Below are 16,528 nucleotides of genomic sequence, written 5' to 3'. Positions count from 1 at the left end.
AGAATTTAGTGGAGAACCCAGAGCCTCTAGACTCGAGTGGAGAACCCAGAGCCTCTAGAATTTAGTGGAGAACCCAGAGCCTCAAGCCTTTAGTGGAGAACCCAGAGCCTCTAGAATCTAGTGAAGAACCTAGAGCCTCTAGAATTTAGTGGAGAACCCAGAGCCTCTAGAATCTAGTGGAGAACCCAGAGCCTCTAGAATTTAGTGGAGAACCCAGAGCCTCTAGTCTTTAGTGGAGAACCCAGAGCCTCTAGACTCTAGTGGAGAACCTAGAGCCTCTAGAATTTAGTGGAGAACCCAGAGCCTCTAGAATCTAGTGGAGAACCCAGAGTCTCTAGCCTCTAGTGGAGAACCCAGAGCCTCTAGCCTCTAGTGGAGAACCCAGAGCCTCTAGCCTCTAGTGGAGAACCCAGAGTCTCTAGACTCTAGTGGAGAACCCAGAGCCTCTAGGATCTAGTGGAGAACCCAGAGTCTCTAGCCTTTAGTGGAGAACCCAGAGCCTCTAGACTCTAGTGGAGAACCTAGAGCCTCTAGAATTTAGTGAAGAACCCAGAGACTCTATCCTCTAGTGGAGAACCCAGAGCCTCTAGCCTCTAGTGGAGAACCTAGAGCCTCTAGCCTTTAGTGGAGAACCCAGAGCCTCTAGATTCTAGTGGAGAACCCAGAGCCTCTAGCCTTTAGTGGAGAACCCAGAACCTCTAGACTCTAGTGGAGAACCTAGAGCCTCTAGAATTTAGTGGGGAACCCAGAGCCTCTAGACTCTAGTGGAGAACCTAGAGCCTCTAGAATTTAGTGGAGAACCCAGAGTCTCTAGTCTTTAGTGGAGAACCCAGAGCCTCTAGACTCTAGTGGAGAACCTAGAGTCTCTAGAATTTAGTGGGGAACCCAGAGCCTCTAGAATCTAGTGGAGAACCCAGAGCCTCTATTCTCTAGTGGAGAACCCAGAGCCTCTAGCCTCTAGTGGAGAACCCAGAGCCTCTAGACTCTAGTGGAGAACCCAGAGCCTCTAGACTCTAGTGGAGAACCCAGAGCCTCTAGACTCTAGTGGAGAACCCAGATCCTCTAGGATCTAGTGGAGAACCCAGAGCCTCTAGCCTTTAGAGGAGAACCCAGAGCCTCTAGACTCTAGTGGAGAACCTAGAACCTTTAGAATTGAGTGGAGAACCCAGAGCCTCTAGAATTTAGTGGAGAACCCAGAGCCTCTAGACTTTAGTGGAGAACCCAGAGGCTCTAGACTCTAGTGGAGAACCCAGAGCCTCTAGACTTTAGTGGAGAACTCAGAGCCTCTAGACTCTAGTGGAGAACCTAGAGCCTCTAGAATTTAGTGGAGAACTCAGACCCTCTAGACTCTAGTGGAGAACCCAGAGCCTCTAGAATTTAGTGGAGAACCCAGAGCCTCAAGCCTTTAGTGGAGAACCCAGAGCCTCTAGAATCTAGTGGAGAACCTAGAGCCTCTAGAATTTAGTGGAGAACCCAGAGCCTCTAGAATTTAGTGGAGAACCCAGAGCCTCTAGAATTTAGTGGAGAACCCAGAGCCTCAAGCCTTTAGTGGAGAACCCAGAGCCTCTAGAATCTAGTGAAGAACCTAGAGCCTCTAGAATTTAGTGGAGAACCCAGAGCCTCTAGAATCTAGTGGAGAACCCAGAGCCTCTAGAATTTAGTGGAGAACCCAGAGCCTCTAGTCTTTAGTGGAGAACCCAGAGCCTCTAGACTCTAGTGGAGAACCTAGAGCCTCTAGAATTTAGTGGAGAACCCAGAGCCTCTAGAATCTAGTGGAGAACCCAGAGCCTCTAGCCTCTAGTGGAGAACCCAGAGCCTCTAGCCTCTAGTGGAGAACCCAGAGCCTCTAGCCTCTAGTGGAGAACCCAGAGCCTCTAGACTCTAGTGGAGAACCCAGAGCCTCTAGGATCTAGTGGAGAACCCAGAGTCTCTAGCCTTTAGTGGAGAACCCAGAGCCTCTAGACTCTAGTGGAGAACCTAGAGCCTCTAGAATTTAGTGAAGAACCCAGAGCGTCTATCCTCTAGTGGAGAACCCAGAGCCTATAGCCTCTAGTGGAGAACCCAGAGCCTCTAGACTCTAGTGGAGAACCCAGAGCCTCTAGGATCTAGTGGAGAACCCAGAGCCTCTAGCCTTTAGTGGAGAACCCAGAGCCTCTAGACTCTAGTGGAGAACCCAGAGCCTCTAGGATCTAGTGGAGAACCCAGAGCCTCTAGCCTTTAGTGGAGAACCCAGAGCCTCTAGACTCTAGTGGAGAACCTAGAGCCTCTAGAATTTAGTGGAGAACTCAGAGCCTCGAGCCTCTAGTGGAGAACCCAGAGCCTCTACCCTCTAGTGGAGAACCCAGAGCCTCTAGACTCTAGTGGAGAACCCAGAGCCTCTAGCCTCTAGTGGAGAACCCAGAGCCTCTAGCCTCTAGTGGAGAACCCAGAGCCTCTAGCCTTTAGTGGAGAACCCAGAGCCTCTAGACTCTAGTGGAGAACCCAGAGCCTCTAGCCTCTAGTGGAGAACCCAGAGCCTCTACCCTCTAGGATCTAGTGGAGAACCCAGAGCCTCTACCCTCTAGGATCTAGTGGAGATCTGAGCTTGGGCAGGTGAAAACAATATGGTGATCATTTAATTGTTTCTGGATAGGGACCTAAACGTATTGGACATTTTTTATTAGTATTGTACTGTATTGTATTGTATGGTACTGTATTGTACTGTATTGTATGGTACTGTGTTGTATGGTACTGTATTGTACTATATTGTATGGTATTGTACTGTATAGTATTGTACTGTATTGTACTGTATTATACTGTATTGTATGGTACTGTATTGTACTGTATTATACTGTATTGTATGGTACTGTATTGTATGGTACTGTATTGTATTGTATGGTACTGTATTGTATGGTACTGTATTGTATGGTACTGTATTGTATTGTATGGTACTGTATTGTACTGTATTGTATGGTACTGTATTGTATTGTATGGTACTGTATTGTATGGTACTGTATTGTATTGTATGGTACTGTATTGTACTGTATTGTATGGTACTGTATTGTATGGTACTGTATTGTACTATATTGTATGGTATTGTACTGTATAGTATTGTACTGTATTGTACTGTATTATACTGTATTGTATGGTACTGTATTGTACTGTATTATACTGTATTGTATGGTACTGTATTGTATGGTACTGTATTGTATTGTATGGTACTGTATTGTATGGTACTGTATTGTATGGTACTGTATTGTATTGTATGGTACTGTATTGTACTGTATTGTATGGTACTGTATTGTATTGTATGGTACTGTATTGTATGGTACTGTATTGTATTGTATGGTACTGTATTGTACTGTATTGTATGGTACTGTATTGTATGGTACTGTATTGTATGGTACTGTATTGTACTATATTGTATGGTATTGTACTGTATAGTATTGTACTGTATTTTACTGTATTATACTGTATTGTATGGTACTGTATTGTATGGTACTGTATTGTATGGTACTGTATTGTACTATATTGTACTGTATTATACTGTATTATACTGTATTGTATGGTACTGTATTGTACTATATTGTATGGTATTGTACTGTATAGTATTGTACTGTATTGTACTGTATTGTATGGTACTGTATTGTATGGTACTGTATTGTATGGTATTGTACTGTATAGTATTGTACTGTATTGTACTGTATTGTACTGTATTGTATGGTACTGTACTGTATTGTACTGTATTGTATGGTACTGTAATGTAGTGTATGGTACTGTATTGTATGGTACTGTATTGTAGTGTATGGTACTGTATTGTATGGTACTGTATTGTATGGTACTGTATTGTAGTGTATGGTACTGTATTGTATGGTACTGTATTGTAGTGTATGGTACTGTATTGTATGGTACTGTATTGTATGGTACTGTATTGTACTATATTGTATGGTACTGTATTGTACTATATTGTACTGTATTATACTGTATTGTATGGTACTGTATTGTATTGTACTATATTGTATGGTACTGTATTGTACTATATTGTATGGTACTGTATTGTACTATATTGTATGGCACTGTATTGTACTATATTGTATGGCACTGTATTGTATTATATTGTATGGTACTGTATTGTACTGTACTGTATATTATTGTACTGTACTGTATTATACTGTATTATATTGTATTGTACCTCATTGTATTGTACTGTATTGTACTGTATTGTATTGTATTGTACTGTATTCTATCTTTGTGTTATGGCCAACATTTTTAAGCACATTTTAGTGACCAAACGAATTTAGATAATATATAGATGAATAGATTGATACTTCAATGATCCCTCAATTGAAATTCAATCTACAATCAAATTCAATCTAATCTACAATCAAATCTAGTGTATACTCTAATCTAATGTATACTCTAATAGAATGTATAATCTAATGTATACTCTAATAGAATGTATACTCTAATGGAATGTATACTCTAATAGAATGTATACTCTAATAGAATGTATAATCTAATGGAATGTATATTCTAATAGAATGTATACTCTAATGTAATGTATAATCTAATGTAATGTATAATCTAATGGAATGTATACTCTAATAGAATGTATAATCTAATGTATAATGTAATGTATAATCTAATGTAATGTACAGTCTAATCTAATGTATAATCTAATGTCATGCATAATCTAATAGAATGTATAATCAAATGTAATGTATAATCTTATATATAATCTAATGTAATGTATAATCTAATGTACAGTCTAATCTAATGTGTAATCTAATGTAATGCATAATCTAATAGAATGTATAATCAAATGTATAGTCTAATATATAATCTAATGTGTAATCTAATCTAATGTATAATCTTATATATAATCTAATGTAATATATAATCTTATATATAATCTAATGTAATGTATAATATAATAGAATGTATAATCTAATGTAATGTATATTCTTATATATAATCTAATGTAATGTATAATCTAATATATAATCTAATGTAATGTATAATCTAATATATAATCTAATGTAATATATAATCTAATCTAATGTATAATCTAATCTGTAATCTATTCTAATGTAATATATAATCTTATATATAATCTTATGTAATGTATAATCTTTTATATAATCTAATGTAATATATAATCTAATCTAATGTCATGTATAATTTTATATATAATCTAATGTAATGTATAATCTTTTATATAATCTAATGTAATATATAATTTTATATATAATCTAATATAATGTATAATCTTATATATAATCTAATGTAATATATAATCTAATCTAATGTATAATCTAATCTGTAATCTAATCTAATGTAATATATAATCTTTTATATAATCTAATGTAATATATAATTTTATATATAATCTAATGTAATGTATAATCTTGTATATAATCTAATGTTTAATCTAATCTGTAATCTAATCTAATGTAATATATAATCTTTTATATAATCTAATGTAATGTATAATCTTATATATAATCTAATGTAATATATCATTTTATATATAATCTAATGTAATGTATAATCTTGTATATAATCTAATGTATAATCTAATCTGTAATCTAATCTAATGTATAATCTAATGTAATATATAATTTTATATATAATCTAATGTAATATATAATTTTATATATAATCTAATGTAATATATAATTTTATATATAATCTAATGTAATATATAATTTTATATATAATCTAATGTAATATATAATCTTATATATAATCTAATGTAATATATAATTTTATATGTAATGTAATGTATAATCTAACATAATGTATAATCTAACATAATGTATAATCTAATCCATAATGTGATCTACTCTAGGTGGTGACCAAGCCCATTCTGACCGTGGTGGAGGGCGTTTGTGTGGTCTGGTTCACCTTGGAGTTCTTCGTCCGCATCGTTTGCTGTCCCGACAAGCTGCTCTTCATCAAGAACATGTTAAACGTCATTGACTTCGTGGCCATCCTGCCCTTCTACCTGGAGATGGGCCTCAGCGGCCTGTCCTCCTCTAAAGCAGCCTCCGACATCCTGGGGTTTCTACGGGTAGTCCGTTTCGTCCGGATCCTCCGGATCTTCAAGCTGACTAGGCATTTCGTCGGTCTGAGGGTTCTCGGCCACACGTTGAGAGCCAGCGTCAACGAGTTCTGCCTGCTTATTGTCTTCCTGGCGTTGGGTGTCCTCATCTTCGCCACGATGATCTACTACGCAGAGAGGATAGGGGCCCAACCGGACGACCCCCGCGGCTCTAAACACACCCACTTCAAAAACATCCCTATCTCCTTCTGGTGGGCCGTGGTCACCATGACCACCCTGGGCTACGGGGACATGTACCCCCAGACGTGGCTGGGCATGATGGTGGGCGCGCTGTGCGCCCTGGCGGGGGTGCTGACCATCGCCATGCCCGTGCCTGTTATAGTCAACAACTTTGGGATGTACTACTCCCTGGCCATGGCTAAACAGAAGCTGCCTAAGAAGAAGAAAGCACACAATCCGAACCCGGACGCTCCCACGGACACGGCCTCGTTCGGGAAGTCTGTCACTAACTCTCCCAGGGACAGTACTCAGAGTGATACATGTCCTCTGGCTGCAGAGGAGAATATCAACAGGAACCGCTCAGGTCAGACCAATTCAAATTAGAATGTGAATATAAACATCAATGTTTTGGCACTAATTTCCCCCTATACTCTATTCATTCATTACACTGTCACTACACACTTACATGTTTTTTGAAGCATTGATATGAGAAAATCAGCTAGAACAACACATTCAAAATGATTTAAATCCGATTCTGTTGGCAGTAATATCCCTCCCTTGACCATGCTTTATCCACCCATCTCTGTACCAGTATGTGTTTGAAGCATCGTTATGATATATACCATAGGCCACAATGATAAGTGGATGTTTCATTATTCAGAACCATCAACCATTCCACCCATTCACACTCGGACGTCATTCAAACTTTTTCAAACCCACTACTGCCCTTTACATATCAAACTGAATGATGGTGTACGAACCGACGCCATAATGATAAATGGATTTACCATTCATTTATACCATCACTAATTTTACCCATTCAAATTGAAGGCGTCAGTAATGAATACTACAGTAGTGCATTTTTTACACCAATAGGTATTAGATGATGTTGCATTTGCTGCGTTGTTTTACAAACGGTAAAATAGAACTCTTTCTTTTCTACTGTAGTCATGTATCATGGTTTATTTTGTATTTTTTCCCGATAATAAAGTAATAAACTGTACCTAGCCCTGAAGACAGTAACACCACGTGATACGATCATTCTCATACCCTTCCCACATAATACGTTAGGTTCAGTTCAGAGTTTGTCCAGAGAGAAAATGTGTGTTTTCACAGTAACGTTACATTGTGGCTCTGTAGTTTAACTTTCTCTCTTAAAAAACCTGAGGAGATGTTGAGTAAAATCTTTGGCATTTTACTGTCAGTCCGGGCCCTGTCAGTCCGGGCCCTGTCAGTCCGGACCCTGTCAGTCCGGACCCTGTCAGTCCGGGCCCCGTCAGTCCGGGCCCTGTCAGTCCGGGCCCTGTCAGTCCGGGCCCTGTCAGTCCGGACCCTGTGTCTCTTGTAGAGCCGGGTTCAAATACTTCTCCAAACATGTTGAAAAGTTTGACCGTTTGCTTCCAGATGGGTTAGAACTCTGGAGGATAATCCATTGGTTCCGTTGTAAACATGTTGAATAGTTTGACCGTTTGCTTCCAGATGGGTTAGAACTCTGGAGGATAATCCATTGGTTCCGTTGTAAACATGTTGAATAGTTTGACCGTTTGCTCCCAGATGGGTTAGAACTCTGGAGGATAATCCACTGGTTCCGTTGTTAACATGTTGAATAGTTTGACCGTTTGCTTCCAGATGGGTTAGAACTCTGGAGGATAATCCACTGGTTCCGTTGTGCCTGGCAAGCTCATTCAAGCCCAGCTGAAGTATCGCATTTATTACAAATAGTATTTTGAATCCAGGTCTGGGTCGGCTTGTGTATTCACAAAGACTCTCAGAGTAGGAGTGCTGATCATGGATTTTTAAATCATTTTTTAAATCATATTGAATAAGATAACATGAGCAGGACAGAGGGACCTGATCCTTGATCAGCACTCTTAGTCTGAGACCCTTAGTGGGGGGGATATGAGCAAAATGGAGACACCAACATGACACTGTCAGAGTAGGAGTGCTGATCATGGATCAGTTAAGCCATTTATACCCTAATGAATTAGATTAAATGGACAGGGAGGACCTGATCCTAGATCCTATGCTTTATGAACCAAGTCTGTCTGTCCTGTCAGACTCCAAGCAGAACGGAGACGCCAACTTGGCTCTGTCGTCGGATGAGGGGTGCAGCCTGACCCAGCCGCTGTCACCCAGCGAGAAGTGGAACCTACGGCACGGCCACGGCCGCAAACACGCCCGGTCGGTCAGGGGGAACAAGGCCACCAAGAAAGAGGCTACCTGCTTCCTGCTTACCTCTGGGGACTTCTCGTGCACTGGAGGAGAGCACACCATACGCACTGGTAGGTTGACTCACAGACAGGCATGCAGGCACTGACACTCCTCTCTCCCTCTCTCTGAAACATGGAGCCCACCATCCGCAACCATAGGTCCTACACACAACGAACACTCTGAATTAGAGGTCAATAGGTCGAAACCTAGACAACCTCAACGCCATACTACTCATTGTATCCATTATTCAGAACCCTCTTATCCTCTCCATGACGACCCTGATAACCATAACACCCCGAGTAGAATAAGTCGTGTTTCACCTGAGGCTTTATGGGAAAATCTATTGATCAGCTTTTCCATCAACTATCTGGATCAACAGTGAGGTACAATTTAACCTCTGTGGGAATAATCTTTAGATGAGTAGAGTGAGGCAGTAGTCCCAGATCTGGTAACAGCCAGCTTCAGAACTAGCAACATTTACATTTTTTACATTTCAGTAATTTAGCAGATGCTCTTATCCAGAGTGACTTACAGTAGTGTGTGCATACATTTTCATCCTGGCCCCCCCCCCGTGGGAATCAAACACACAAGCCTGGCGTTGCAAGTGCCGTGATCTACGAAGGAGAGGAGGACCAAAATGCAGCATGGTTAGAGTTCATGGTTTTTTTTATTTTTATAAGTGAAACTAAACATGAACAGAATACAAAAATAATAAACGTGGCAACAACCGAAACAGTCCTAACTGGTGCAGAAAACACAAAGACACCCACAAAATACCCAAAGAATATGGCTGCCTAAATATGGTTCCCAATCAGAGACAACGATAGACAGCCTCCTCTAATTGAGAACCAATCTAGGCAACCATAGACATACAAAACTACCTAGAAAGGAAACAGCCCCATAAACATACAAAACCCCTAGACAAGACACAACACATAAATCCCCCATGGCACACCCTGACCTAACCAAGATAATAAAGAAAAGAAAGATAACTAAGGCCAGGGCGTGACAGCATGTGTATGTCCCTGTCCTTGTCTCCTGCTCCCTCTCTCTTGATTTGATAAATATGTTTTGTGATGGCAGGCTATACATCCTCAGCCCTCGGGTAAATATTTACAACACCAACCCACCTTTTTTTAGCAGCTTTTAACTGGTGGAAATGGTATGGCACAATGTGGTTTTATCATTCACATGGTATGACTAGCCTGCTTTGAAACAGGATGCTATGAAGGGAATGAGACAGAAATGCTGTCGGGGGTAGATTTTCTAGCGTTTGTATTGTGACGGTATACCTTCTCGGGTGAATACTAGCAACACAATAGGATATATTTTTTGGTGGTGCGTGGTTCAGTGTTTTATCATCTAAGTCAACGGTTTGATTTGAAACAGGAGGCTTGGAGGCATTGAACAAGACAAGAGAGATACAGAAAAGCCTCTTCCTATAATTCCCTTCATTACCATCTGGCTGTCAGACTGGCAGCAATTATTCTCTGCTTGAATAGGCCTGCTGCTGCCTGACACACACACACACACACACACACACACACACACACACACACACACACACACACACACACACACACACACACTGTGTAAAGCATATCATCACATCACAGCTCCCCAAAGTCCCCAGAGCCTGGAGTGACAACAAGACTATATTTGGACGTAATGGATTCACTTTTCACATCCTGAACAAACATTTACCACCCATTAGCATCCTGAATCTTATCTACAGATGGTGTGTGTGTGTGTGTGCGCGTGTATGCGTGTGCGTGCGTGTGTGTGCGTACATGTGTGTGCGTGCGTGTGTGTGCGTACGTGTATGCGTGTGGTGCCTGGAGAAGTGGGTATACTCTAATTTTGAAAACATGTCCCAATCGGCCCTCCAGAGAAACAGAGACATTACCTAAAATGATGAATTCCACATTGTTCTTTCAGAGTCAGGCCAACCCAAGCTGTTCAAGTAGGCCATTAGTAGGCTTACTATTGAAATAGATCAATTAAGCTGTCAACTGAGTCAGAAATGCACAGGTTTCAAATGTGTTTCTTTTTTTTCTCTGTGTCAACTAAATTGGATGTTCTAATTAAATCCGTAACAATGTTTAAACCATTTCAGGAGACCACTTCGAGGTCTGGGAAAAATCTAGGGAAATGTAGATTTTTTTTTTTAGTAAAGTTACTAAAAGTGCACAGGCACCTAGCACTGTTGCTTGGTTAGCAAATTAGATGGAGTGTGCAAAACAAATGGCTACCGGATTGATGCAAATAACCATGCTATCATTCTGCCAGGAAGGCCTAGCTAGTTACCTTTTTATTGAGAAGGGTTTAGGGAAAGCCTTTCCATAAATCAGAAGATGGTTCCCACGAGGAAAAAATTGATTGAACCAACATTGTTTCCACCTCATGTCAACCCAAACAAGGCAACGGTAAACATGTCTTCCCCCATGAATGATGCAGCGCCTCCCTTGGGCCAATTAGTGTAATTTAGTAAATGTTGGATCACAATGACAAGACAAGTCATTCACCCAAGTTTAGGCAAAATAGGGCCAGTAGTGTCTGATATATCACATGGAGAGTCAAAGAGATCAAGAGATATAAACATGTGCCTGTTATAGCACCACTGTGTGGTCAATATGAATGTTATGTTATATGTTGAGTCTTGGCAGTGTTTGCAACATGTTCACCAAATCTTGTTACAATGCGAATATCCTTGACTGATTTATGCGACCAGACCAGTAGTGTCTGTGTAATATTTTCCAGACTAGTACCTAAAACAACACTGACCAATAAATATTCACGTGGTCAGTGTTGTTTTAGGTACTAGTCTGGAAAATATTGCGTTGAGAGATCTTAGTCCATAGATAGCACATATTAGGTTTCGTGCAGATCGGTCATTCGATGCCAGAAGAAGCGTTTTAAGTGTTTTTCACAACATTCTAAATGGCGGAACATCCATCATGGTCTTAAACATTCACGTGGGAATCTGAGGCAGATTTGCTCCTTGTGAGGATACTATGTATCGAATTTCGTGACTTTAGGTCAAACAGTGTGAGGGGCGTGACATTTCAAAGTTAGCATTTTTTAAATATCTTGTTATAGCGCCACCATCTGGCCAATCCGTGTCATTTTGTTAATGCCAGATCTCTATTTCAAGATGCATCATTCACCCAAGTTTCGTAAAAATTGAGCCAGTGCTGTCTGAGATATTGTGTGTGTCCTACGTACGAACGAATGTACTAACAGACGGGCACAGATCAACAATCCCCTCACAGATTTGTATCGTGGGGGACAGCAGCCTAGCAGCCAAAGGCGTTATCCTAGTCATATTAGCAACCTATGCTAGTTGTTGCAACTTTAGATCTCCCCTCTTTCTAAATTTCGAACAGATATTTCCATCTCTGTCCATGAAACCGCTTGCATGAGAGGTGCTCATTTTAGAACAGTCCCCCCCCCCCCCCGCAAATTACATTTAGGAATATATGCACGTAGGCCTACTGCCGTGTGCACATTTCTGCGCCCGAAATGTGAAGAAATAATAGCCTATCAACATTTTAAGCTAAACATTCTGATGTGTTCCATCAGCCTATCATAATTGATACGGTGTGTACCTCCACTACACCATTTTGATACGCATCATGGGTATTAAGAAGTGAGTATACGCAATATATGACAAAATTACTAACTTCCCTCCCCTTGCCCCACCCTGGGCTCGAACCAAGTGTATCGTTACCTATCGCACCGCAGAAGCTGTGGTCCTTGCAGAGCAAGGGAAACAACTGCTTCTATGTCTCAAAGGAAGTGATGTCACCAATTGCAATGCTACTAGCGCGCACTGCCAACTATAGCTAGCCATTTCACACCAGCTACACTCATCCCCCTTTGACCTGCTCCTTCAGAGCCCAACTGAGTGATCCGTGTCACGGCACCAATGTAACAGTATCGTTTTCGTCCTTTTCCTAGACACAACCTGGGCTCGAACCAGAGACCCTCTGAACACATTGACAACAGTTACCTCAGAAGCAGCGTAACCTATCGTTCGACAAAAGCAACGGCCAGAGCAAGGGGAAACAACTACTCAGAGGTCTCAGAGCGAGTGACGTTGCCTATTGAAACGCTACTTGCATGCACCGCTAACTACCTAGCCATTTCAGACCGGTTACAAATGCCCATTGAAAATAAATGGGTATAGGGTGTATATCAGCATATACCCTCCACTACACCACTGTGTGTGTGTGTGTGTGTGTGTGTGTGTCTGTGTGATGTGTTCTAAGCTATGTACCCATAGTATTTTCGTGAGACAGACAAGACCTCAAAACTCATTAGAAAAGCCCACAGATTACTCACTTTTGTAAAGGTCTGATGTTAATGTCATCTTGTTTTTTCACGCTTTCTTTCTCACACACACTTATCAAAGGAAATTAGGGGAAAGGGGATACCTAGTCAGTTGTACAACTGAATGCATTCAACTGAAATGTTTTTTAACCCAACCCCTCTGAATCAGATTTCAGTGTTTTGATTCAACCCTGGCCAAGCATGGAGGAACGTGTTGAGTGGTGGAGATGTGAGGAATTTGATTGTGTTCCATTGCTCTTGGCTGATATCCACAATTATTCCAGAACTTTAGTCAAGAGGATGACTAACCTGGGTCCTGTGTTATTGATGTGTGTAAACCTGTTGTGACAACCAAATTAGACTTTCTTTATTCTATCTTGCTCTTAAGGTCAACTCTGCCTCAAGGGCAAGAATTCGTTAGAGCTGCACTCAGAATAAGATTGAATAAGGATTTTGTTTTTTTAATAAGGAACTACACTGAACCTTGTCCTCTGAATGATACGTCTTGTGATTCTTCTCATCCCTCCCTGCCCCCTGCCTCCGACTCTGCCCCCCGATGATCCCTGCCTGTCTTTCCTCTGCTTGAGAAGCCTTGTGATTCTCCTTACACCCTTCTGGCCCCTGCCTGTCTGCCAAACCAGAGAGATAAAGAGAGAGTAGAGACAGAGAGAACAGTTAGAGAGATAGAGATAGCAAAGAGAGAGAAGACCACAAATGTCAAATTGGCTTTTTACCAAATGACCAGCCTGCACACCCTTATTAACAAACAAATATACCAAAACAAAGTCTTCTCATGCTTTATTGATTTAAGATAATATTTTGACTCAATTTGGCTTGAGGTTCTGCTTTGCAAATTGGTGAAAAGCGGTGTTGGGGGAAATACATTATAAAATGTACACACACAAACAAAATGTGGCAAAAAAAACACATTTCTTTCCTCAGGGCCATGGGGTGAGACAGGGATGAAGCTTGAGCCCCACCCTCTTCAACATATACATTATATCAACCAGTTGGCGAGGGCACTAGAACAGTCTGCAGCATCCGGCCTCACCCTACTCGAAGTCAAATGTCTACTGTTTGCTGATGATCTGGGGCTTCTGTCCCTAACCAAGGATGGTCTACAGCAGCAACTAGGTCTTCTGCACAGATTCTGTCAGACCTGGGCCCTGACAGACCTGGGCCCTGACAGACCTGGGCCCTGACAAACCTGGGTCCTGACAGTAAATCTCAGTAAGACAATAATAATGGTGTTCCAAAAAAGGTCCTGTTGCCATGACCACGAATACAAATTCCATCTAGACTCCGTTGCCCTAGAGCACACAAAAAACGATACATACCTCGGCCTAAACATCAGCGCCACAGGTAACTTCCACAAAGCTGTGAACGATCTGAGAGACAAGGCAAGAAGGGCCTTCAACACCATCAAAAGGAACATCAAATTTGAAATACCAATTAGGATCTGGCTAAAAATACTTTAATCAGTTATAGAACCCATTGCCCTTTATGGTTGGGAGTTCTGGGGTCCGCTTACAACCCAATAATTCACAAAATGGGACATACACCAAATTGCACGCAAAAATATCCTCCATTGTACAACATAAAACACCAAATAATGCAATTCCTAAACCTTCCATAACAAAGCCATCCCCTATAGAGAATTAAACCTGGAGAAGAGTCCCCTAAGCATGTTGGTCCTGGTTTGGTTGGGTCTAATTGTGTTGTTGTCCTGGGGCTCTGTAGGTTTCTGTTAGTATTTGTGAACAGAGCCCCAGGACAGCAACACAATTAGACCCAACCAAATCATAAGAAAACAAAAAGATAATTACTTGACACATTGGAAAGAATTAACCAAAAAAACATAGCAAACTAAAATGCTATTTGGTCCTAAACAGAGAGTACACAGTGGCAGAATACCTGACCATTGTGACTGACCCAAAGTTAAGGAACGCTTTGACTATGTACAGACTCAGTGAGCATAGCCTTGAATTGAAAGAGGCCACCATAGGAAGACCTTGCTCTCAAGAGAAGACAGGCTATGTGCACACAGCAAATCCTATTTTGATAAACTCACATATCTATTGGGTGAAATACCACAGTGTTCAATTACAGCAGCAATATTTGTGACCTGTTGCTACAAGAGAAGGACAACCAGTGAAGAATAAACACCATTGTAAATACAATCCACATTTATGTTGATTTATTTTCCCTTTTGTACTTTAACTATTTACACATCGTTACAATAGAAATGTCTCTATTCCTTTGGTTCTTTTTTTGTATTTTTTATTTCACTTTTGTTTATTATCTATTTCACTTGCTTTGGCAACGTACACATATGTTTCCCAAAGCATGAATTGAATTGGATTGAGAGACAGAGAGAGACAGAGAGAGCAGAGACAGCGCGAGCAGAGAGAGAGCAGAGATGGAGAGAGAGAAAGTAGAGGGAGCAGAGACAGAGTAGAGGGAGCAGAGATAGAGAGAGAGAGAGAGAGAGAGAGAGAGAGAGAGAGAGACCACAGCATCACCAGCCACACCCCAACCAGCTAAGACCACCTCAAGCAAACCCTGGCCACACCCTATATAGCCCCCCCCCCATATCAGACCTATGCCCCTTCTGCCCACACCATGCCCCCTGCCCCTGCGGCAAGGACCTCAACATGACAGCAGGACATATGCCCAGGCTGTGAGCAGAGCAACAGGCCCATCCCCCACTATTACACCCGCCCAAGCCCCATCCTGCGACCTAAGAGGTATGTATCAGGTGCACAACATGCTCTGTTCACACCTACTGTGATGGTCCGAGCCTAAACCACACAAAAACAACACAAGACACTATGGAACACAAAGCTTTTACTATCTCAACCTGGAATATACAAGGTCTGAGGTCATCTGCCTTTGCCTAAAGAGCAGGAACCCAGACTTCATCAAAGCAATCAGAAATACAGACATCCTACAAGAAACATGGTATAGAGGAGACGGACCCACTGGTTGCCCTCTAGGTTACAGAGAGCTGGTAGTCCCATCTACCAAACTACCAGGTGTGAAACAGGGAAGAGACTCAGGGGGTACGCTAATTTGGTATAGAGCAGACCTAACCCACTCAATTAAATTAGTCAAAACAGGAACATTTTACATCTGGCTAGAAATTAATAAGGAAATTATCTCAACAGAGAAAAATGTCCTCATGTGTGCTACCTATATCCCCCCACTTGAATCCCCATACTTTTAACTATGACAGCTTCTCCATCCATTCTCCATCAACAATTTCCAGGCCCAGGGACAGGTATGTATTAGTCTGTGGCGACATAAATGCCAGAACCGGACAAATCAAATCAAATGTATTTATATAGCCCTTCGTACATCAGCTGATATCTCAAAGTGCTGTACAGAAACCCAGCCTAAAACCCCAAACAGCAAGCAATGCAGGTGTAGAAGCACGGTGGCTAGGAAAAACTCCCTAGAAAGGCCAAAACCTAGGCTGAAACCTAGAGAGGAACCAGGCTATGTGGGGTGGCCAGTCCTCTTCTGGCTGTGCCGGGTGGAGATTATAACAGAACATGGCCAAGATGTTCATAAATGACCAGCATGGTCCAATAATAATAAGGCAGAACAGTTGAAACTGGAGCAGCAGCACGGCCAGGTGGACTGGGGACAGCAAGGACTCATCATGTCAGGTAGTCCTGAGGCATGGTCATAGGGTTCAGGTCTTCCGAGAGAGAGAAAGAA

The 16,528-nt window shown here is 41.4% G+C and overlaps 1 protein-coding gene across 1 annotated transcript in view; it reads left to right on the top strand.

The window, feature by feature from the left end:
* LOC109875720 (potassium voltage-gated channel subfamily C member 1-like) overlaps positions 1 to 16,528 on the top strand; it is a 91,879-nt gene that overhangs the window by 62,892 nt on the left and 12,459 nt on the right. Inside the window, exons 3-4 of the mRNA XM_031804241.1 lie at positions 5,831 to 6,626; positions 8,320 to 8,544. Of these exons, the coding sequence (XP_031660101.1) occupies positions 5,831 to 6,626; positions 8,320 to 8,544 (1,021 nt within the window). The remainder of the gene's footprint in view (positions 1 to 5,830; positions 6,627 to 8,319; positions 8,545 to 16,528) is intronic.

Source organism: Oncorhynchus kisutch, linkage group LG24 (genome assembly GCF_002021735.2).
Source record: "Oncorhynchus kisutch isolate 150728-3 linkage group LG24, Okis_V2, whole genome shotgun sequence".
NCBI classification, from domain to species: domain Eukaryota; kingdom Metazoa; phylum Chordata; class Actinopteri; order Salmoniformes; family Salmonidae; genus Oncorhynchus; species Oncorhynchus kisutch.
This window is presented reverse-complemented; position numbering and strand designations above follow the sequence as displayed.